This window comes from Lissotriton vulgaris, chromosome 1_1 (genome assembly GCF_964263255.1).
Source record: "Lissotriton vulgaris chromosome 1_1, aLisVul1.2, whole genome shotgun sequence".
In the NCBI taxonomy this organism is placed as follows: domain Eukaryota; kingdom Metazoa; phylum Chordata; class Amphibia; order Caudata; family Salamandridae; genus Lissotriton; species Lissotriton vulgaris.
In genome coordinates this window covers 1,813,803,905-1,813,828,420 of record NC_141685.1, presented here as the reverse complement: position 1 = coordinate 1,813,828,420, position 24,516 = coordinate 1,813,803,905, and the positions used below count along the sequence as shown (strand labels likewise).

At 46.8% G+C, this 24,516-nt stretch overlaps 1 protein-coding gene across 1 annotated transcript in view; it reads right to left on the bottom strand.

Moving 5' to 3' along the window:
- The window catches only part of NFYB (nuclear transcription factor Y subunit beta), a 164,203-nt gene that overhangs the window by 71,175 nt on the left and 68,512 nt on the right, over positions 1-24,516 (bottom strand). Inside the window, exons 3-4 of the mRNA XM_086919161.1 lie at positions 22,476-22,606; positions 15,566-15,763 (exon numbers count right to left, since the gene is read on the bottom strand). Coding sequence (XP_086775287.1) covers positions 15,566-15,763; positions 22,476-22,606 — 329 coding nt within the window. The remainder of the gene's footprint in view (positions 1-15,565; positions 15,764-22,475; positions 22,607-24,516) is intronic.

The window sequence follows — 24,516 nt, the reverse complement described above, 5'->3', positions numbered from 1 at the left end:
CTGGCCGTAGCCCTACTGTCCTTAAAGCACTCCAGTGCCAAATCTGCCTTGCCTCAAAAGAGACAAGAGCCATCAAAGGGCATGTCCATGAGTGAGGACTGGAAATCCCTAGAAAAGTTACTAGTTCTCAACCAAGCATGGCACCACAGCGTCACTGTTGATGAAACCGCTCTGCCTAGTGAGTTAGTTAGTGGTGTCTAGTCCATAGTGAATGGTGAACTTAGTTGCATCCCTCCCATCGGCAACAGACTGGGAGAGCACGGCCTAGGCTCCTCTGGGACAGCTGGCAGCACCTGTGCAACCAACCATATTCCACAGAGCGTGGGAACAGTGGCCCAAAAGGCATCAGTGTTCACGGACTGCAATGCCAATCTGGTGGAAGAAACCTTTTTCTTGCCCAAGTCGTCCAGCCTTTTGGATTCTTGATATGGTAGTGCATTTGGAAATGTGCCAGGATTTACGTGGGATATAGACCACCAAGCTCTCTGGGGTGGGGGTGTTGGGTGAGCAAGCGTGGGTCCGCTGGAGCGGGGCGAAGGAGATGGGCAAACGTCCTGTCCACAGGAGCCACTGTGCTGGGCTTGGACTAAGTCCCAAGCAGGACATCAGTAAGTGCCTCTTTAAAAGGGAGAAGCAGTTCTGATGAGGATGCTCCCAGCGGAAGCACTTCCATTAAGACATTAGTCTTGACTGCTATCGAGGGCAAGTTAAGGTCCAGGACCTCAGCTGCCCTCTGCACCACCACTGCGAATGAAGCTTCCTCCTCCATAGCCACAGTAGGGGAATACAGCATGCCAGTATCTGGAGAAGTATCCAATCAACTGGCTTCCCCCATATCATTACACCAGTCCTTTTGTTTTTGATAAAGCTGGTAATCTTCAGGGTCCAACGACCCCTCTCATTCCGCTCCAAGTCCTATCTCATATGAATACTGCTCAGGCTCTGGCCCGGAAGGTATGGCTCCAGTCTGCGCTGGACAATGCCCCTCTGGCTCTGTGTCGGAGTTGGGGTGAGGATGGCGGCGCCAGGAGCACCGGTCTCTTGATCTACACCAGGGAAGGTCGAAGTGGCACGACCAGCACCAATCTAGATCCATCTATGGATCCTTGGGACCTGACTGATGCCGGAGCAGTGGGTGTGGATGCAGTAGGGGCACCTCCCGAACCCACGTGCCCGAAAGTATGCCAGAGGGAACTGCCGTCCAAATAGGAGGTGCATGGTCTCATAAAATTATTTTAAATGGGCAGGGTTCGCTCTGGCTTACGGAAACCCAGGTAGAGGCCTCCAGAGGCGATGCACCCTCATCTCATTGGCCAACGTGACGTCAAGCTTTGACTTTTTTTTTTTTTTGCGGGAAATGGACTTACGAGAGTTGCTTGATGACTTGGAGTGCGACAACTACCTTGGACTCAGCTACCGCTCTAAGGACCTTGATCGTCACTGCGTCATACGTCAAGCTGCTCGAAGCTTGACGGAGCACTCCCTCAAGGCTTTCGGGTTCATGTTGCGCCAGTCGGGAAAGACCTTCGGGTCATGGTCCCTTCCAGACACCAGAGGCAAACAAGATGCGGGTCCATAACCGGCATCTGTCGGTGACAGGTGCCGCAGGTCTTAAAGCTGGCCTTTCTCAAGAACATTCCTGGCACGCCAGGAGGTAAGACTTCAAAAGCCTTCGACAAAACATCAAAAAAATTCTAATCAAAAAGTGACTAAAGGGTAACACTTCCCGGATCTGCGCTGGCAGATGCGGAAAGAAAAGACCCGTGGTCAGCACCCCTGGGTGGCACCTAGATAGGCACCGCCACTTCTGGCACAGACGATTCCACATGGAGCAGAACAACGCCACCTAACCGCGCACAGGGGTACTGCTCCCAAAAATTTCTAGGTCCAGTCTGATGCCTGAGGATAATTCTAATGTAAGGAATCTGCAGCTAGAAGTCAGATAAATGTACACACTAAATACCCATTGAAAATGTAAACATTTGTTTTAGAACGCAGGAGACAGCATTAAGAATTCAGCTCTATGTTTGCTCCTTTTAAATGAAGAAAAAAAACACAAGCATATTCACATGCACAAGAAAACCCATACTGTCCCTTTTAGGCCATTAAGGCCTTCCTTACTCCATAATGCAGCCGAGAGCTTGCCCTACTTGCAGTTAACCTGGCTATAACCAACTTTTTTTCAGCTCGTAACAGAAGGGAAGAGTGCTTAAGAATTTAATGACTACACACATAAGGGAAAACTGGTACTCAGCGTAAATTTATCGTTTGCATCTTTAATATTCAAGAAAACTGAATTGAATAACAAGATAATGTCTCTAATTAGGAAGCAGGAGAGCCGTAAAGAATGATGGCAAGAGAAATAAAACAAGATTGGAGAAATCAACCAAATCTATTTATGCGGCAAAGACCTGGAAACAGACTACAGACCACCATACTCCTCTAAAACATGGATTAACGCTAAACTGACTCTTTTCAACATACACCAAAATGAACATTTTTCAAAAAGAAAGCATGGTAGTCCTGATTCTTTCCTATCATTGAACACAGCGATCTCCTATTTAATAAACGTTTTTCTGCTATTGCTCGGATAAGAAAATAAGAAATAGTATACTCCGTTGATGTGTCACCGATAATCAGCATCCATTTCGGTTGGTTACAGTATATGTATTTAAGCAATGGGCCATATGCTATTCCCAAAAGTAATACATAGAGCAAATCATTTGCCTGAGAGTAGTAGGCAAATAAAATTAAAGTATATTGAAAAAGAAATATTCATATTTTAAAATGAGGTACAACTTTGGAAAAGCAAATAGGAGACTATTTAAAAAGGCCATCGCCGTTCTCCACCCGGTCGAATGTTTGGAATGCGTATGGAAATCCTAAATGTGCAATTCAGTATTTATGTTCACTTGATGTAATCAACGTCCAATAGTCTCTACATCTTCCATTGTCCATATTGTAGGTTATGTTGATCTTTGTAATGGATGAAAAGGACCATCGAACTGGAGAAAAGCAACAATCAGAGGCACAGTAGGAAGTATATTGCCACAGAGGAGCAAACCTCTTCTATCTTGTCTTTTTACTAATGGTAGGAGAAAATAAACTGAGAAAGGGTAATGAGCAGTAGTGTGACAACATTATAAAACCCTTAATAATAAAAAATGGCTGAGGTAAATTTAGACAAGCTGACTCAGAAAAGCTGCAGACTGCTAAGTTAATAGTCTTGATTGAGTCGTAATAAGAGTATTGATTATTAAGGGGGAGTCTTCAAGCACTACATAAAAATGCTGACCAGAATAAAACCGAAAAAGAAATGCTTGCCTGTGTATTTGAAAAGATGATGTGGAATGCAGCACAAACTCTTGCAGGAATCAAAGGACCCGAAATGCATCACTGACAATGGGAATCGTATCATTATGAGGATCCATTTGATTTTCTCAATTTGGTGAAAATCCGCAAAAAACAAGCCAGTGACAAAAACAAAACTAAACTTGATCAGATAATGACATGGCATGCCTTGTGTACACGACAAAAGGGTTTTCAGATTCAAAAAGTTTGCAGTCTTTTCTACTGCAAATTGGTACATAATGTGACCTTTCACGAGGCATACTAAAAAGAAATGAATTTCTCTTAACAAGTTAACTACCAGCAAGCTTAAACTTGATAAATCACACCCCATGATCAATGAACCAGTAACAGCAAACCATTACAGCTTTCCTTGGAAGAATATCGGCTTGTATGTAAAACTCTGCACTATAGAGAAAGACAGTTTTATAAATGAGCAAGTAGAAGGAAATAAAAATGTTTTGACCAAAAAAAACTACTGAGGCAAAAACTGTTTCTGGAGTTTGAAATCTAGGACTGTAACGCACAAGTTACTTACCTTCGGTAACAATATATCTGTAAGAAACAGTAGTTAGTATTAGATTCCTTACCTTAGAATATCCCCAGGCGTCAGTCTGGATACGGAAACCTTTGCGTAGCAGTACCCCTGCGCGTCGGTAGGCGTCGTCTGCGGCTCCGCGTCCGTCGTCGGCGTTGTTGGCACCGGAATGACGTCGCCGGAGTATTTAGACGCCGCCCTCGTGCGCTGACGGCAGTTCTTATACACAGCTTTTCCGCGCCAGAAACGCAGAGCCATGATGCCATGAAACTAGGGCCCTGAAAGGGGATGACCGTAACCCTAGATATCGGTTCGCAGAACGGGGAGGATGGGCGGGGCAGTAAGGAATCCAATACTAACTACTGTTTCTTACAGATATATCATTACCGAAGGTAAGTAACTTGTGCATCTGAAAGAAACAGATTAGTATTAGATTCCTACCTTATAATAGATACCCCAGCAATATCAACCCCAGTGGTGGGTCTGTGAACCAATGATCACACCAGAAAGTCCTGGAGGACGGAACAGCCAAAGAAGCCATCCCTCCGGACTTGGCTGTCCAGGAAGTAGTGTCTTGCAAACGTGTGCAGCGAGGCCACGTAGCTGCCTGACAGATGTCCTGCAAGGGGATTCCCCGGCCCAGGGCAGTAGTAGCCGCCGTGGCCCGAGTGGAATGGGCCCTCAGCCCAACAGGAGGCTCCTTCTTAGCTAGAGAGAAGCATGCCTTGATACACAAGACGACCCACCGAGAGATGGTCCGTTTGTGCACCGCCCGTCCCTTCTTAGAGCTCACGTAACCAACAAAGAGTTGGTCATCCACCCGGAACTGGCGTGTGCGATCCAAATAGAAAGAGAGCGCACGTTTTGGGTCCAGACGGTGGAGCCGCCCTTACTCTTTAGAGGGATGCGGAGGCGGAAAGAAGGTGGGCAAGGTGATGGACTGCCCGATTTGGAAGGCTGTGACTACCTTGGGCAGGAAAGAGGGACTTGTCCGCAACACAACCTTGTACGGATGGACAGAAAGGAAAGGAGGCTTGGATGAAAGAGCCTGGAGCTCACTCACTCTCCTGGCAGAGGTGATGGCAACCATGAAAGCAGTCTTAAGGGTAAGAAGACGGAGAGGACAGTTATGAAGTGGCTTGAAGGGAGCGCACATCAGAAAAGTAAGTACAAGGTTCAAGTCCCACTGAGGCATCATGAAAGGAACAGGGGGGAACATATGTGTGATGCCCTTTAAGAACCTATTAACATCCGGAGACTTGAACAAAGAAGGCTGATCAGGTAGCCTTAAGAAGGCGGAAAGAGCAGAAAGGTAGCCCTTGATAGTGCTCAGAGCAGAGCCCTGCTGGGCAAGACAAAGGAGGAAGAGGAGAACCTCAGAAAGAGGGGCAGAAAGGGGATCCACAGCCTTTGCTGAGCACCATGCCACAAATTTGTTCCACCTGCAGGCGTATACCGACTTTGTGGAGGGGAGCCTGGCTGCCAGAATCACATCACAAACTTCAGGAGGCAAGTCAAATGGCCTCAACTGTCGCCGTTCAATCTCGAAGCATGGAGGTGGAGACTGGACAGGTTCGGGTGGAGGACCGTCCCCTGCTGCTGCGACAGAAGGTCCTCCTGAAGAGGCAGACGAATCGGGGGATCGACAGACATGTTGAGTAGCTCGGGATACCAGTATCTTCGTGCCCAGTCCAGAGCCACAAGGATAACTTGGGCCCGGTCGCGTCTGATCTTCTTCAGCACTCTGGGCAGAAGTGGTATTGGCGGAAAGGCGTACAACAGACAGCAGCTCCACTCGCGGCGAAAAGCGTCTCAGAGCGAGTGCCGCCTTGGAAATTTCAACGTGCAGAACTGATGACATTACGCGTTCTCTTCTGTGGCGAATAGATCTAACCAAGGCTCTCCCCACTGCTGAAAGAGGCCTTGCAGCACGTCCGAGTTCAGACGGCATTCGTGATCTATCATGCATCGACGGCTGAGTTCGTCCGCCATGGCGTTCAGGGAACCAGACAGGTGTTGAACCACCAGGGTCACGCCCTGATGTTCCAGCCACTGCCAGAGGCGCAGAGCCTCCTGACATAGGGTCCACGACCCCACCCCACCCTGTTTGTTGCAGTACCACATGGCGGTGGTGTTGTCCGTGAACACCTGCACTACACTCCCCCGGACAGAGGGGAGGAATGCCTTCTGTGCAAGCCGGATCGCCCGCAGCTCCAGAAGGTTGATGTGGAGCCGGAACTCCGCCGGAGACCAGACCAGAGGAACAAAGGAAGGAAGGGTCGTCCAGAGGAACAAAGGAAGGAAGGGTTGCCCGGAGCCGGGCGGTGGCGGCTGGCCACGTTCCTATCAACAGGCTGACCAGTAGCGGGCCTGGACCAAGTGCCCAGAAGAACATCAGACAAGGCCTTAATAAACGGCAGCAGAAGCTCGACCGAGATTGCCTGCGGTTTAAGGACCTCAGTGAGGAGGTTGATCCTCACGGCCGCGACGGGGAGCTCCAGGCCCAAGGCCTTGGCTGCCCGCGTCAACACCACACTATAGGCAGCCCCCTCCTCCGTAGCCACGGTAGAAGGGGAGACAAAACCAGTGTCTGGCGAGGTGTCCAGGCCACTGGCCTCCCCTAGCTTCCCTTTCCAGTCCTGATAAGACTGGCAATCCTGTGCCGGAGGGTCCTCAGACCCCTCCCAATCCCCCTCGCCACCCATCTCCTGAGACTCAGGACCAAAGGATGGGGCCGGGTCATAGAAGTAGAGATTTCCCATCGGCGTCGAGAGCGGCGCCGGACCCGAATCGAGGGAGGGATTGGGGACAGCGCCGCCTGGCGCCGGAGGCGACACCCTGGGGGCCGGCGTCGGCGAGGTCGTAAGGTCGACCGGCGGCGACCCGGATCCGGATCCTGTCGGGGCCGCTGGGCCCGAAGGCGCCGCGGAGCCCGACAGAGGAGTGAGCGACCTCATGGCCGTGAGGAAGGCCTCGATCTCCTCCAGCATCGCATTCTGCCCAGGGACCGACGGGTATGAAGCAGGCCACGACGCCTGAGGCGGGGGGGGGGGGGGGGGTGGGGGGGGGGAGTCGGAAGAGCGATGACGTCTCTGACTTCTTGTGCTTACCTGAGGACTTCGAGCCCGAAGACCGAGGACGACTCCCGGAGCTATTGTGGCTCCAACCCCACGACCGGCTCCTTGACCTCCTCGCGGACCGGGACCTCGAGCGGCGCGGGCCGACTGCCGGAGCTTTAGACGTCGAGGCCCGGCAGTCGGAGCAGGCCTTGTCGTTGTGGTCAAGGCCCAGGCAATGAAGACACCGGCGATGGGGTTAGGTAACCGACATCAGTCGGTCGCAGTCGGCGCAGGGTTTGAACCCGGGCATCCCGACCTGCACCGAGTCGTTAGACTTCGAAAAAGGATCAAAATTGATCGAAAAACTTTAGTCAAAAATTGACTAAGGGTACCACTTTTTCCGGATCAGCGCTTGCTGGCGCGGAAAAAAGAAGAATTGACGTCAGCGCGCGAGGGCGGCGTCTAAGTACTCCGGCGACGTCATTCCGGCGCCATTGACGCCGACGACGGACACGGAGCTGCAGATGACGCCTACCGACGCGCAGGGGTACTGCTACGCAAAAGTTTCCGGATCCAGTCTGACGCCTGGGGATATTCCAAGGTAAGGATTCTAATACTAACCTGTTTCTTTCAAATAGCTTGACCAATCAGGTTCTGATAACACGGAAGAAGACAACTGTGGATGGTACGTCACCAGGAAAAGGCCTAGGCTACTGAAAAGGGATGATACTTGTTTAATCTCCATCAGCTCGTACAAATGTTATTCTAAACATTTATATTGTAGATACCCCTGTATACACAACACATCCGACTTTCTTATCAATTATCTCTACTGGATTAACTCAGTTAATGGGACATTCCCTACAAAAGAATTAGTCCACCATAGGTTACCTAGGATTATGGGGAAAACTGAAGAAAAGGAAAAGTATTACAGACTACATGCAGCAAAACCTGTTTCACAAAAAGGTTCTCCAATTGTGGGGAAACCGCAAACGTACTTAATTTTCAGATGAATACCGACCATAGAGGTGCAAAGAGCAGAACTTAGATCGAAAAGAAAGGGTTTAGAACTTAGAAAGCCCCATAGTCTAACATAGAGAAATTTGATAAAAAATGATACAGGAGCAAAAAATATATTGCTTTCGTTTCAGATTTGGCTTGCGAAAGGAGTCAGCTACTCGCTGGTCGAATTAGCATGCATTGCCAAATCGACCACTCACGGTAAACAAGGTACTCAGAAAGACTGTTTTCCATAGAAAGACACATACTTGTTTATTTCATTTCAGGAGTGATTTGATCATACATTGAACCTGGTGAGCCAGAAAAAAGCAGGAGTTAATGTAATTCTTTTAAAACTATTTTACATGCCACTGGGGACACTGGAGGTGTGTGTAATTACGGGACTAGACATTTTATATAATTTAGGAGGACATTTGTGCTAATGAGCTACAGTGCGCAGCTGTGTAATTAAAAAAAAATAAACATCAAAAGTGAATGCCTTATCGGCCCGGCCAACATTACTTTCAGTATATAAAGGTTGACTCCATGCTCCGTCCTAGTAAGAGGTACTGTGTTTACAGCCAAGCAAGCAGGAGTCCTCATTGTGGATTCTTCACCCACATTAATTCTCAAAAAAGAAAGAGGATAAATTGTGTTATTCTGCTGTCCCAAGGGACTAGCAAAAACGTTCCTATGCATACACAGACTAAAATAAAGATAATGACATATAACCTCTCCTTGCCCTCCTAAACTGACAAGTACGTAGGTTAACGGTTGGAGGATTAACATTGGGAACTAAAGAATCCAATAACTAATTTTCAAACTTAAGATGAGATATGTGCTGGGGCCAGGATCTTGTGATTCACCTGACCTTGACAGATTTTGGGCATGATTCACCTGACCTTGACAGATTTTGGGCATGATGTATCATGTCATGTCTGAATCATGAGCCTCCGCACTCCAGCGATACTTGGTGCTTTTACATAATTCCAATCTGCAAGCCCAATGGTAAAGATATGCTTTTTTGGACATTCCAGTGCTATTCAGCACCCAATGCTTTCTTGTTGTGAATTACTAATCAATCTATCAATCAGAGTACTAGTAAAGCGCACTACTTACCCGTGGGGGTCTCAAGGCGCTGAGGGGGGGGTGCTGCTATTGTTCGAAGAGCCAGGTCTTGAGGAGTCTTCTTAAGACGAATAGGTCTTGGGTCTGCCGTATGTGGGTAGGAAGGGTGTTCCAGGTCTTGGCGGCGAGGTAGGAGAAGGATCTGCCACCGGAGGTCGTACGTTGGATGCGGGGGATGTTGGCGAGGCTGGCGGAGCGGAGCTGGCGGGTGGGGGTGTGGAAGCTGAGTCTGTTGTTCAGGTAGGCTGGTCCGGCGATGTGGAGTGCTTTGTGTGCCTGGGTGAGGAGCTTGAAGGTGATCCTTTTGTCGACAGGGAGCCAGTGTAGGTTTCTCAGGTGGGTGGTGATGTGGCTGCGGCGGGGGACGTTGACGATCGGTCGAGGGGAGGCGTTTTGGATGCGTTGTAGTCGTTGTAGGTGTTTGGTTGGGATTCCTGCGTAGAGTGCGTTGCCGTAGTCCAGTCTGCTGCTGACGAGGGCATATGTCACCGTTCTTCTTATTTCGGTCGGGATCCACTTGTAGAGGGTGTTGTAGCAGGAGGAGGAGACAGCGTTGACCTGTTTAGACATGGAGAGGGAGGAGTCGAGAATGAATCCTAGGTTGCGTGCATGGTCGGTGGGTGTTGGTGCTGCTCCTATTGTGGTCGGCCACCAGGAGTCATCCCAGGCTGAGGGGGTGGGTCTGAGGATGAGGACCTCCGTCTTGTCCGAGTTCAGCTTCAGACAGCTGCTCCTCATCCAGTTGGCGCCGGCCTTCATTCCCTCGTGGAGGTTGGTTTTGGCGGTGTGTGGGTCCTTAGTGAGGGAGAGGATGAGCTGGGTGTCGTCAGCGTAGGAGATGATGTTGAGGTCGTGATGGTGGGCCACTTGTGGGAGGGGGGCCATGTAGACGTTGAATAGCGTCAGGCTGAGGGATGAGCCCTGTGGGACGCTTCAGATGATGTCGGTGGCTTCAGATCGGAAGGGTGGGAGGCGGACTCTTTGGGTTCTGCCTGAGAGTAAGGACGTGGTCCAGTCAAGGGCCGACTCTTGGATTCCGGTTTCTAGGAGGCGTGTCTTTAGAGTGCGATGGCATACCGTATCGAAGGAGGCTGACAGGTCCAGGAGGATGAGGGCTGATGTTCGCCATTGTCTAGTTGGCGCCTGATGTCGTCTGTGGCGGTGATGAGGGCTGTCTCAGTGCTGTGGTTGCGGCTGAATCCGGACTGGGATGGGTCCAAGATGTTGTTGTCTTCCAGGTGGCGGGCCAATTGCATGTTGATGATTTTCTCGATGACCTTTGCCGGGAACGGGAGCAGGGAGATGGGCCGAAAGTTCTTGAGGTCCTTGGGGTCCGCTTTGGGCTTCTTGAGGAGGGCGTTGATTTCGGTGTGCTTCCAGCTTTCCGGGAATGTCGCTGTTTCGAAGGAGATGTTGATGACACTCCGTATTTGGGGTGCGATGGCTGCGTCTGCTTTGTTGAATACGTGGTGTGGGCATGGGTCTGACGGAGATCCTGAGTGGATGGAGTTCCTGACCTTGCGTGTCTCATCGTCATTGACATTGGACCAGGAGGTCAGGCAGTTGGCGCTGGTGGTGTTCACAGGGGAGGTGGCGTCTGGCGTAGTCGGGGCAGTGTTAAAGCTGTTGTGGATGTCAGCGATCTTGCAGTGGAAGAAGATGGCTAGTGAGTCGCACAGTTCTTATGAGGGCGGGATGTCGTTGGTGATGGCGCTGGAGTTGGAGAGTTCCTTTACGATGCGGTCGTGTGAGTTGTTGTCCAAGTGGTTTTTGAAGGAGGAACGCTTGGATAGTCTGATGAGGTGGTGATGTCTGCGGGTGGCGTCCTTGTGGGCTGCGTGGTTGTCCGGTTTGCGTTCGTGGAGCCATGTCTTCTCCAGTTTCCGGCATGTGCGTTTGGAGGACTGGAGCTCGTCGGTGAACCAGGTGGCTCTCTTGCTGGTGTGGCTGTTGGAGGGTTTCTTGAGCGGGGCGAGGGTGTTGGCTCAGTAGTCAATCCACTGTCTGAGGTTGCGGGCTGCGGCGTCTGGGTTGGTGGATGGGTTCTGGGTGAGGGTGGTGATCAGCTGGTCGTCGGTGACTTTGCTCCAGCAGCGGCAAGGTAGCTGTTGGGTGTGGTGGTGTGTGGTTGGTTTCTTGAAGGTGAAATGGATGCAGCGGTGGTCGGTCCAGTGGAGTTCGGTGGTGTGGTCGAAGGTGACGTGGCAGCCTGTGGAGAGGACGGGGTCCAGCGTGTGGCCGGCGGCCTGGGTGGGTTCGGGGACGAGTTGTCTGAGGCCAAGGTTGGCGAGGTTGTCAATCAGGGTGGCGGAGTTGGCGTTGTTGTTGTTCTCGAGGTGGAAGTTCAGGTCCCCGAGGAGGATGTAGTCAGTGGAGGCGAGCGAGGTCAGCGATGGAGTCGCTGAACTGAGCCCGAGGTCCGGGGGTCTGTAGATGAGTGTTCCTCAGAGGGTGGTGTTGGGGTCGTTGTGGATCCGGAAGTGCATGTGTTTGGCGGTGTTGAGGGTGTCGTCTGCGTGGGTGGCGACCTTGAGGGTGGACTTGTGGGCGATGGCCTTGAGGGTGGACTTGTGGGCGATGGCCTTGAGGGTGGACTTGTGGGCGATGGCTATTCTTCCTCCGACTCCGTTGGCGCAATCCCTGAGGGTGATCTTGTAGCCGTCCGGGATGGCTATGGCGATGTCGGGCGCAGAGGAGTCGTTCCACCAGGTCTCAGTCAGGAAGGCCACGTCTGGGGCGGAGGTGTCGATCAGATCCCAGGGCTTGACGGCATTGAGTGCGGAGCGGGTGTTGAGGAGTATGCAGCGGAGGTGGTTGGGTCCAGTCCTTGGAGGTTTGGTGGTTCTGTCGCAGGTGAAGCTGCAGGTGCGTCAGGAGAAGGGTCCATGGGTCTGTTTCGGGGCTGCATGGAAGCAGGTGTGGTTTCGGCCGGCGTTGAGTGCGTGGAGGGTGCTGGCTTCGTAGTGGATTCTGGTGTCGTGGCGTTTGCGGGTTCCAGGGGTTCTGGCGCTGGGCACAGTCCAGACGCGGATGGGCGCTGACGGGCTTGCCTCTGGCGCGCCAGCGGCACACCCGCTGCGCGCAGCCGCCATTTAAGGCGGCGGAGGGAGGGAGGAGCAGCTGGGAGGTGGGAGTGGGGCGACAAATGGAAGGCTGGGGGGGCGGTGCCGCAAGGGAGCAGCGGTGGGAATCGGCCTGGGGGTACAGAAAAAAAGGGGGGGTGGGGTGATGAGTGGGACGCGAGGGAAGAGAGGGCACAATAGGTATAAACAATATAGGACACTACTTGTAAAAAGAACAGGGGATCACAAGAAAAGAACAGAAAAACGGGCGCAGCAGACATTTAACACGATTCAGGGGGCACAGCAGGATCGAACCTGCGCTCAGCAGTAGCAGAGAGGAGGAAAGTCACAGGCACACGGGTGGAGCTGTGCGGCAGGTGGAGAGCGACCTGTCTTGCAAGCTGGGTCAGGGGTCGCTCTTACTACCTAGCAGCGGCAGCCATTTAAGGCGGGGAGGGAGGGAGGAGCAGTTGGGAGGTGGGAGCGGGTGGCGAATGGAAGGTGGGGGGGGGGGGGTGCAGGGGAGCAGCGGCGGGAATCGGCCTGAGGGTACAGAAAAAAAAGGGTGGGGTGGTGTTGAGTGGGACGCGAGGGAAGAGAGGGCACAACAGCTACAAACAATATAGGACACTACTTGCAGAATGCGCAGGGGATCACAAGAAAAGAGCAGAAAAACGGGCGCAGCAGACAGTCATCGCATTTCAGGGGGCACAGCAGGATCGAACTCGCGCTCAGCAGTAGCAGCGAGGAGGGAAGGCCCGGTACACGGGTGGAGCTGTGCAGCAGGTGGAGAGCGACCTGTCGTGCAATAAAATGTACTCTCTTGATGTCATACTATCTCTCAATGTCATTAACCAATTTGATGCTGTGTTATCTGGTCATATCTTGGCTTATCGTAATGTCTCAAACCTATGGCCTCTCTTTGGTAACCTTCTGGCATCTGTTGAAGACATATGCACCATGAACCTAAAAGGTAAGCATGACATCCACACTTTACTCACCAACATGATGATCTCAAATTAATCATTAATGAATGTATGTGTGAAGTCAGGTGCAGAGCATTAGAGAGGAGACGGAAAGGTATGATTATGCACAGCTCATTATAGCTAATGAGTACCACAGGGCTTTGGCTATGTAATCAGATTTATAATGTGCCTTTAAATACATTTTAATGGGTTATTCTATAGCTTTTCATTAGATTTTTTTCAAGTGAGCAAATAACTATATCCTTCCGCCAATAAGGTGTTCTTTGTGATCCTTTTGGATTTGCCAAGAGAATGTTGCCCCTTCAGCCTTCTGCACATGGTGAAGACTGTGCTCAGAAAGCTCTCAGGGAAGGATGTGACCTTCCACTACATCCAGAGTATAGCGGTACTGACCCCAGAACGCTGAGCTGAACAGAGTAAAATATTCAAAGGCGAGTTCAAATGGGAACATGATCTCCCCACCCCCCAAAAAAACGTGGTTTGATTAAGCTGCACCAGATGGCCTCTTGGGTGGATGAGCCAAGTCTGTGACAAATCTTGTGAAGCTTGGTTGAACTACTACGAGGTATAACTAAAGATTTGCAACTACCAAATCTGTATTATGTATAAATATATATTTTCTTTTCAAAGATATAACGTAGAAAAGACAATGTTGCCTTTGGATAGTCGTTGCTTTTGATAGTTTTTCTCCCTGTTAAAGAGCCTAGATATTCAGGGTAACATTCATGCTCTTTTTGATAATTCTCAATGCTTTGTGAAATGTTCAAGGCAAAAGATGTAGTATAAAATAGGTAAGTGTCTATGGCGTTTACTAACACCTTAATGCTAAAGACATTGGTGATGATTGTGCACTTGGTGTAGGGATCTTGGAATAAACAGAATTTTGCGATTATTTCAACCCAGAAGTTACTGATTGGGCCTACTAATTGCGCCCTGATTCCAAAAAGTGACAACAGCATCACTTTTATCTTAATTAATACCCTTTTGAGATGGAGAAGAGAGAATTTTCTGGGATTTTAACATTGGAAACAGTTTAAGGTTTCCAGGAGACTTAATTTCACAAGTATGCTACCAGATAGTGCAAAGTTCCAACAGGTGCAAAGAGTTGCATGTAATCCATTATAGACAGGAGTAAAATAAGGCTAGAGGTTCTAACATATATTATAAAATAATTGTGAAGCAGTAAATGTTATGAGAGGCACAAATTCCATACTGCACTGAGAGCAGTGCAGTAAAAAAGGGCCTTGGCTTTGGTACACACAAAGAGTAGGGCTATAGTCATGCAGGATTAACATGCACAGTGCTTCATGCTCAATATTCTTTTTATTCTGTAAAGCGAATGGTCGCAGTGTGCACAGGCAGACAATGGAGAGAGATGTAGGAGAGAGTACTACTTCCAAATAAAACAAAACACATATGGTAGCATAAATTATTAAGGAAATAATTCTGGAAGAGCAACTCAAGTACATGAAGCCTCATGCAACAATCTGCTTTACATGATCAAATGTTTTTTTCTAATAAAATCCCTATTAAGCTACAAACAAACCCTTTAAAGTTAGACTTTATTAATTTCTGGATAATGCATCACCAATAGCTTTATGGAGAAGCAGACATTTATACTTCATTCACTTTACCATGGTAACTGCACATACAATTACACAGAGAATCACAGTAACATACCAGCATTGCTTATTCAACTTTTACAACCTGTCATGATTTTGTTTGCAAGTAGTGAAACAAACTTCACAAATATTAATAGTGTTAGCAACATGGAATTCAGCCTTCACATATTCTCCTCTGCGTATTTTTAAGCTTAAAATAGGATTTGCTCTCTCTGTCTCTTAACAATAGTCCAGCGTCTGGGGGTCTCTCACGTATCTCAACACTCCCGCACATTCAGCTGTATCTTTCACAGCATTCTCATCTCTTTGTGTGAACTTTATTTGCTGTTCTTCTGCCAATGCTCTTTACATGTCTCTAGGTCATGGGTCAAATTGTGGCGACCAGCCCTACATCCAGGGAACCCCTACTCTATGCATTGCCAGCGCTGCTAACTTACACCTACTTTTGTAACCCTTTTTTACAAAGACAATACCTAACATGCACTGCTTAATAGTGGTCTCTGGTAGTGTACTTGTCTCTACGTGTAGACTCCTTATCTCTGCTTCGCAGAGTTCTTGCAATCTAAGGAATTCACCTACCATGTGCCAGTACCCCCTCTCATCTCGTCACATCTGGCTCATGCCAATGATTTTCTGGATACATCCTAGCCAGTTGTGTGGTGTGAGGTAGGTTCTCAGTAGGTAATGGAACTGTATCAGTTTAAACCTTGTATTGGTAGAAATAAGCTTCACTTGAGTACATGCACGTCTCTGTTACAAATTAACCTATTAAAGATCAAGAATTGTGATTATGCATTGAACTAGCAAAAGATGAACTACTAACCTCTCTGAATTTTTGAAGATAGAGTTTCAAAGGTTCCACATAACTATCAAATCCCAAAGTCGACATGGCGAAAAGAATATCTTCTCCATTGATCGTCTTCCTCTTCTCTTGATGACATCTCTCACTAGCTTCAGATGTTATGAAGCTGATAAATTCACTTACACACTCCTGCACACACTCCTTGGCGTCTTTTGCGATCTGTAAATACATAATTGATACTGAAGGGTTTTGCGAAGCACAAGTCTACTCACAGCTTTTTCAGAGCACTGTTTCACATGGTTTAAATACGTAGGTTTCATGTTGTCTACAAAGAAGGTCATTCTAAAACAAACCGTAAATGTGCTTCCCTAAAATATCTTTAATAAAAACAATTTTTAGAAAGGATAAGTTACTTAGCTGTAATCCTAGTTCTCTTCTAGGAGAATGCTCATCAAAGTCATAAGCACTGAATAAAGTGTTTTTTAATTTGTCAATAACTTTGGCGTCGTTTGATGAATCCTAGCGAAATTTTCAAAAACTAATACGCCAGTCACTTCAGCTGCTGTCTTGAAAATTAGGGTGATTAGTAAAGCGGAGGCCTAGAAAAAGCACTTTTTCACCATGTTAATTTCCATAGGAAACTTTAGACTGAACTTCTGAACGGAATTACATCAAATTAGGCAGAAAGGCAGCTCTTGCTCCAGAAAGCAACCTTTTTGTTAACTGGTGTAAATCCGTTCAGTAGTTGCTGAGAAATTGTAAAGAAATTGGCAGTTGTATATCTAGGGATTCGAAGTATCCGCAAACCCTCCCGATCTCGAGCCTGAGATCGGATTGGCTGCCATAATTTCAAACCAGGAAGTGTTGGCACCCATCTTGTGACTTGGTTGAACTGAGTCACAAGAAAAAAGATTTAAAAAAAGAAAAGGGGCAGGGTGGGAGACCCCCCCGGGCCCATAAAGCATTTATTAGGAAAAATTAGGACTCTGGGTGGGCCAGGTCCCGGGATCATTTGAAAATAGGAAGGGGGCACACAGGCCCCCTGCCTTTGGCTGTTCAGAGCCCCGGGGGACCTCCCCGGGGAAAAGATGAAATAAAAATAATGCAGGGGAGACCATAGGGCCTACCCTGCTGCCCCGAGGACCACCAGCTCCACGGGGCGAACCTAAATATTCCCCAGGGACTTCCACCTCCCGGGGCACAAACATGAAGGGGGTCTGTTTCCCCCCGGATCCGGGGACCGCCACCCCCCCAGGGGCTCACTTTACAAAGAAGAGGGGCTGCCCCCGTTGTAGAGCCCTAGATGGCTTGGGGAACACCCCCCTCCCCAGAGAATTCTGGGTAGGTCTCAAGTTTAGGTAGAAAGCCTAAACTTGAGAACTACCGAGAGTTCTCAGCTTCTTTTTTGTGTGTGTGTGTGTGTATATATATATATATATATATATATATATATATATATATATATATATATATATATATATTTATTCCCAGGATGGTTCCACTCTCCTCTTGTTTTGGGCGCTGCTGGCAAGTGCGTCGCTTCACGCGGTAGAACCAAACCGCAATGTATTCAAACTGTGTTTGCCCCAAGAGCCTCCCGGGTCCAAACCAAAAGAAGCCGCCACTGCAGTCAATCCGTTTTAGAGAAACAAGTAGATTTATTGTTCAAACCTCTACAGCATGTTTCACAGCGAAAAAACCAACGCGTTTCGTGAGCTCCCCACTCACTTGATCACGGTTGTTACAAACACTGTTTGCTGAGAATAATTTAAAAAGGGAGTCCCTCCCCCCATCGGTCACATGATTCCAACCATATGTTTTTAACACTATGGTCTTCTGGGACTCGTAGTTTCTACATTATAAAATGTCATCTTCATGCTATTTCCACAGAAAAACAAGTTATACACCCATTCCCTGCTGATAAACAGTTTTTAAATCATATATTCCTTTAATGATATATTCATTAAGGGTTTCTTTGTATGCCAGAAAACAATAATAATTATACTTCCTTTCTAAATATCAGGCAATTGAGATCAAAATCGGCTTACTGTAAAATAAAAGCCCTCTAGTGGGCTGACTCCGTCATGTGGTACCTTATAAAGTAATCACTTATAATTTTCTTAAAGTTCCTTGTACCTTACAATAAAAGGGGGGGGAACGGTTATTGTTTCCAGCATTTTAAGTTCATTAATTCTCAACATGAAATTTTCAATAATAAACAGCAGGGTACTTTTGTACAGGTCTTATTCCATTAGACCTATTTAGAGCCCTCTGGTGGGCTGACATTTATGAGGGTGAAGTTTAATTATTTGTTCGTAAGTTTGTGTGTATTAATACTTTTAGATTTTGGCCCAGAATTAGGCTTCCATATATACTGTGCCGTGGTTTTATGGAGGGAAAAGTTAGTTATGGAGTACATCAAGAGAGGCTTTCATTGTTGTTAAATGTGTACATAAAGTTCCTCGGACTGGTTCAGTCCGTAAGGGGTCATTGTTCGAAAGTTCAAGATATGGCGTGATTCCTTTTGGCGCAACAATTTTTCTCGATGTCCTCCCCTTTCGGTTGGGGCCAATGTTTCCAATCCTAGAAATTTCAGAAGTCGCCAATTGCCATCATGATTTGTCTCCATGTGTTTGGCCACTGCATTTCCTCTGTCTTTGTTGGTTGTGGCCCTGGTATGTTCCAAGATACGCTTCTTAAGCTCACAGATTGTGCTTCCTATATAGCGCAGCTTGCACGGACATTCAATTAGATAAACTGTATACTGGCTTTTGCTAGTAATTAGCTCTTTGATCTTCCAAGTTTTCCCATTAGCCATTTTGATTTGTTTCATCGGTTTGGCTATCTCGCAAACTTTGCAGTTGTAGCATTTGTTGAATCCAACTGTTTTCAGCCAAGATGTTTTTTTACGGTTCACGAAATGACTATGGATCAATTGGTCTTTCAAATTTGTTGTTCTGCGGTATGTGACCACTGGGTGATCACCCATCTTTTGACCAATTGTTGGATCCAGTTTCAATAATTTCCAGTTTTTTCTGAGAATCTGGACAACTTCTTTTGCTTCTTTGCTATAATCCAGTATTAGTCTTCTAGGTTCTTCCTTCTCTTTTTCTTTGATTTGTGGTTTCAGACAATCTGCCCTAGATTTCTCGTTGGCTCTTTCCCAACATTTTTTCGTCAGGTTTTTTCCATATTTTCTCTTGCGGAATCTCTCCATTGTTGTTGCACTGTGCTTCTCCCATTCTGTTTTTTCGCTACAGATTCGTTTAACACGGAGGAATTCACGGTATGGTATACTTGAGATTAGGGCAGGTTGATGAAAGCTTGTGGCTTCCTATGTTGAATTTGTGGCCGTTTTCTTCCTGTGTAGGGTAGTCTCCACTTTGTTATTTTGGATATATACTTCTGTATCCAAAAAGGATATCGATTGCCTGCTTTTTGTGTAGGTGAATTTCAAACCTCTTGTACTATTGTTCAAAAGTTCAAAGTATTCTTCGAATTCACTTTCACTTCCACCCCACACTATGAATAGATCGTCAATGAATCTCTTCCATTGTACGATGTGTTGGGTGAATTTGATGTTTCGTTGATTCCAGGCTATCTCTTCTTCCCACCAACCCATTGCTATGCAAGCATAGCTTGGACTGAATGAGAATCCCATTGCAGCGCCATTGCGCTGACGATAGAGTTGTTCTCCAAAGAAGAAAATATTGTTTGTGAGTAGCAATGTGATCATTTCATACAACATATCATTATGTTCCTTATAATGTATGTTGCGTTTTTCCAGGAAGTATTTGCAAGCCATCAATCCCAAATCATTGTCAATATTTGTGCATAGTCCGATAACATCCATGGATATTAGGAAATAGTTATCCTGCCAAACCAAATCAGATATTGTACACACAAAGTCTGTAGTATCTTTCAGATATGATTTCAAGTTCTCCACATAAGGTCTTAGAAAGAAATCAATAAAATTGCCCATTGGTTCCATCAATGAACCATTTGCTGACACTATCGGTCTCCCTGGTGGTCTGGTGGGGTTTTTGTGGATTTTAGGCAAAAAGTACATGGTTGCCATCCGAGGAGAAGCAAAAGAAGTTGTCCAGATTCTCAGAAAAAACTGGAAATTATTGAAACTGGATCCAACAATTGGTCAAAAGATGGGTGATCACCCAGTGGTCACATACCGCAGAACAACAAATTTGAAAGACCAATTGATCCATAGTCATTTCGTGAACCGTAAAAAAACATCTTGGCTGAAAACAGTTGGATTCAACAAATGCTACAACTGCAATGTTTGCGAGATAGCCAAACCGATGAAACAAATCAAAATGGCTAATGGGAAAACTTGGAAGATCAAAGAGCTAATTACTTGCAAAAGCCAGTATACAGTTTATCTAATTGAATGTCCGTGCAAGCTGCGCTATATAGGAAGCACAATCTGTGAGCTTAAGAAGCGTATCTTGGAACATACCAGGGCCACAACCAACAAAGACAGAGGAAATGCAGTGGCCAAACACATGGAGACAAATCATGATGGCAATTGGCGACTTCTGAAATTTCTAGGATTGGAAACATTGGCCCCAACCGAAAGGGGAGGACATCGAGAAAAATTGTTGCGCCAAAAGGAATCACGCCATATCTTGAACTTTCGAACAATGACCCCTTACGGACTGAACCAGTCCGAGGAACTTTATGTACACATTTAACAACAATGAAAGCCTCTCTTGATGTACTCCATAACTAACTTTTCCCTCCATAAAACCACGGCACAGTATATATGGAAGCCTAATTCTGGGCCAAAATCTAAAAGTATTAATACACACAAACTTACGAACAAATAATTAAACTTCACCCTCATAAATGTCAGCCCACCAGAGGGCTCTAAATAGGTCTAATGGAATAAGACCTGTACAAAAGTACCCTGCTGTTTATTATTGAAAATTTCATGTTGAGAATTAATTAACTTAAAATGCTGGAAACAATAACCGTTCCCCCCCCTTTTATTGTAAGGTACAAGGAACTTTAAGAAAATTATAAGTGATTACTTTATAAGGTACCACATGACGGAGTCAGCCCACTAGAGGGCTTTTATTTTACAGTAAGCCGATTTTGATCTCAATTGCCTGATATTTAGAAAGGAAGTATAATTATTGTTTTCTGGCATACAAAGAAACCCTTAATGAATATATCATTAAAGGAATATATGATTTAAAAACTGTTTATCAGCAGGGAATGGGTGTATAACTTGTTTTTCTGTGGAAATAGCATGAAAATGACATTTTATAATGTAGAAACTACGAGTCCCAGAAGGCCATAGTGTTAAAAAACATATGGTTGGAATCATGTGACCGATGGGGGGAGGGACTCCCTTTTAAAATTATTCTCAGCAAACAGTGTTTGTAACAACTGTGATCAAGTGAGTGGGGAGCTCACGAAACGCATTGGTTTTTTCGCTGTGAAACATGCTGTAGAGGTTTGAACAATAAATCTACTTGTTTCTCTAAAACGGATTGACTGCAGTGGCGGCTTCTTTTGGTTTGGACCCGGGAGGCTCTTGGGGCAAACACAGTTTGAATATATATATATATATATATATGTTCAAACGAAGATGTCCCCCTGTGAGACTGCACTTGAAAAAACAGGCGGACCCTGCGCCTTGTAGCAGTTTCCTTTATCTCACCTCCAGAGGGCGTAACCTACCAGAGGATATTTAAAAAGTGAATCGTTTCTCTCTCTTTTCCAGCCTACAGACATCGCATAGAGCCCGTGAGCAAGAGCTCCGAAACGCGTAGGGCTGTTCAAATTGAATGAGCACAGGGATGTCCGGTTTTTAAGAAATAAAAGGAAACTGCTACAAGGCGTAGGGTCCGCCTGTTTATTCAAGTGAAACCTCGCAGGGGGACACCTTCGTTTGAATATATATATATATATATATATATATATATATATATATATATATATATATATATATATCCGTAGAACAGCGTTTTTGTTTCCATAGGTCAGGGGTCCCCCTCTCACCATAGATTGACGCAGACACGGTCCAGGTTCGTGCAAAAAGTTATTTAATCAGTGCAAGCACATCGCATGACGCTTCGGCTCCGAGGAGCCTTGTTCACATATATATATATATTAGCAGCCCGTCCCGACCTTTTCCGGGCGCAATCAGGCTTCCCCGACCCCCGCCCGCCCCGACATTGTCCAGCAGCCCGGGACCCCGCCCCGACATTGTCCAGCAGCCCGGGCCCCCGTCCACCCCGTCCTCCGTGTCCCCCGCCTGCCCCGTCCCCCGCCTGCCCCGACCCCGCCTGCCCCGACATTGTCCGTGGGTCCCCCGGAGCCTTACCTCAGCCGCCGCTCCTCCACCGCGCTCCTCAGTTCACCGCTCTGCCGCTCCTTGCCCCTCGTCACCGCTCCTCCCGCCTGTCCGCCGGTCCTCACCACCTGTCCGCCGCTGGTCACCACTCCTCCCCCGCGCCATATGCGCTGCTCCTCCTCGCGCTCCTGGACGACGCTCCTCCCCGCGCTCCTGACGCAGGTCGCGGCTGGCGCTACTTCGAAGGGACTACTTTTTTTTTTTTAAGGTACATTTTTTAAATAACGAATATTTTTATAGTTTATATAGCCTATGTCCATCTGCACACCCTGACGATTACAATGATGTATCGGGTGTGTGGATTGGCGCTGTGGTTCCCGAGTTTACCCGCCTCAAAGGTTCAAAGTTCTTGCTTTATAATAGTAGTATAGATCAACAGCAGTCTCCCGTGCTTATGACTCTTGATGAGTATACCTTGGAAGAGAAGGATTACTAACTCACTATGAGCATGGCAAAAATAAAAAGTGAGTCTAGCCCATTTAATGCGGATACAAGTACCACATTTCTATCAAAGGTTAGAGCCTGAAAAAGGGATTTAAAACAAGACATTACCTTTCCTGTTGACGGTATTGCATTTTTCATTATCCTTGCCACATTTGCAATTGGAAGATAAATATCTTGCTCCCTAAAACTTTCTTTTGATCCATTAGTGTCATCCGGATCATTCAAGCTATCTTCTGTGTCTACAACAAAAAGAGAGGTAAACATAATAAAAACAATTTCTTAACTAATGGGCAAAACATATATTTTTAATGGTTTTATGAAGCACAAACCGTAGCAAAATAGGGCCTTCAGGAAAAGAGAAAGAAATTAAATACAGTTTTTACAAAGTCATTTTAGCCAGTTCTTCTTTCAGTTAAGGATGTCGTACCGGTCCGCAATAAGGGAGGAGGGCAGGAGAAAGTACACGAAAGGGGTGGAAAGCACCATGTGAAAAAAGGCATAATGAATACAGTGCGTTTCAGGCTGATTGTTATTTGATCACTTATTTTAAAGCAATAGTCAGAGGTAGCCATTAATCATATGTGGTACATTTTTTAAATCCCAAAACCCACAAAGGGTTAGTCAGTCTGGAGGGTAGTGCGAGTAGGATTTTAAGGTTAAACGGCTGTACAGGTGTGCATTTGGCCTTTCTCATTGTTGCTATAATATTTTATCTGTGGGCAGGGAATAAGAATTGCATACATGGGGGAGGGGCCGAGGGGTGGGTAAGTATTAATCTTTCTTCCTTAATACAAAACATGTCTCATTAAGGCCAACAACAACCAAAACTGGCTAGCCTCAATTGAGGAACGGTCTTTTTGTTTTTTCATTTCACCTAGGCAGCGCTTGAGCTATCTCTTTGAGACATGCTGTATTCAAGTATGGACTTCAAGCTCTGCTCATTTACCGCCCATTTTTTTTATATGGCTCCCGTTACTGTCCTATGTCAATGGGGACTCATGAATAGGCTTAGAGGTCCCTCCTTAGTACTCATTTTCTCCGGGTGTAACCCTCCATGAGACTCCCCCTGAAACGTGTTCCTCAGTAAGTTTAATTTACAGTCTGTGAGCACTATTTTCTTAAATTACTTTCTTCTATTGCACGCACGACATGCTCTCCAGCAACCGCTTGTAGTTTTTTAAGCAGCGCTTCAACAATGGCGCAGCGCCATTACCACTGCATACGCCCCAATATATAATATTTAAAGCAGCGAGGCACTCCGGGCTTTCTCTTATGTTTTATTTTAAGCTGCACTATTTTTTTCACCAGTGCGGCATGCTTCAGGTTCATCAATGGCTGCCACATCTTTGATTTCGACATGGACGGCACCATTTTATTTTATTTTTTTATAAATAGGCACGCTGTGCTAGAACTTTACAATGGAGGCTGCTTCCTTTCGTTGCGCGCGGCTGCCAAAATACATTAAGTACGTGCAACATTTAAATGTTCTTTTCTCGACCTGGCTTGCCACATTTAATTCAGGAAAAGTGAGAGGGGGTGACTATCGCTTGGCATTGTTGCTGGAGCGACAGCAAAAAGTACAGCAAAACAAAGACTGCATTGCACGCCTAGCACTGCGCCTACATGATCCGCAAGGAGGACTTTGATTCCCATTACCATGAATGATACCTTGCGGATCCCAACCATGGCGCAGCGGGTACCTGGGCAAATTCAAGCTCTGGGCTTCCAGGATGCACCTCCACCAGCCGGCAAGCCGCTGAACCAGCGACCCTGGTAGTGTAACTGCGGAATAATTCTCATAATGCGGTCTTCTATATCACTGTGCTCTTTGGCATCCCTGTACTTTGTTTAGAAAATGCTTTTCCCCTTTTTCTATTTTATGTGGTTCACACAAGAACATTTTGTAATGGTTACATTGTGTGCTTTTAGTAGCATTAATGGTGGCACACAATGCAGTAAGCTAGTAAATGGTACAGTACCACAGGCTATCACTAGGTGTCCCTGTGGTGTTGTAAAGGGACCTCTATTAGCCACATAAGATACTGCACCTTTAATACAATTATAAATAGAAATATTGCAGCGGAGACATGCATTAAGGGTGCAGTACCTTAAGAGAGGTCCCATATCAGCTCCACAGGGACACCAAGTA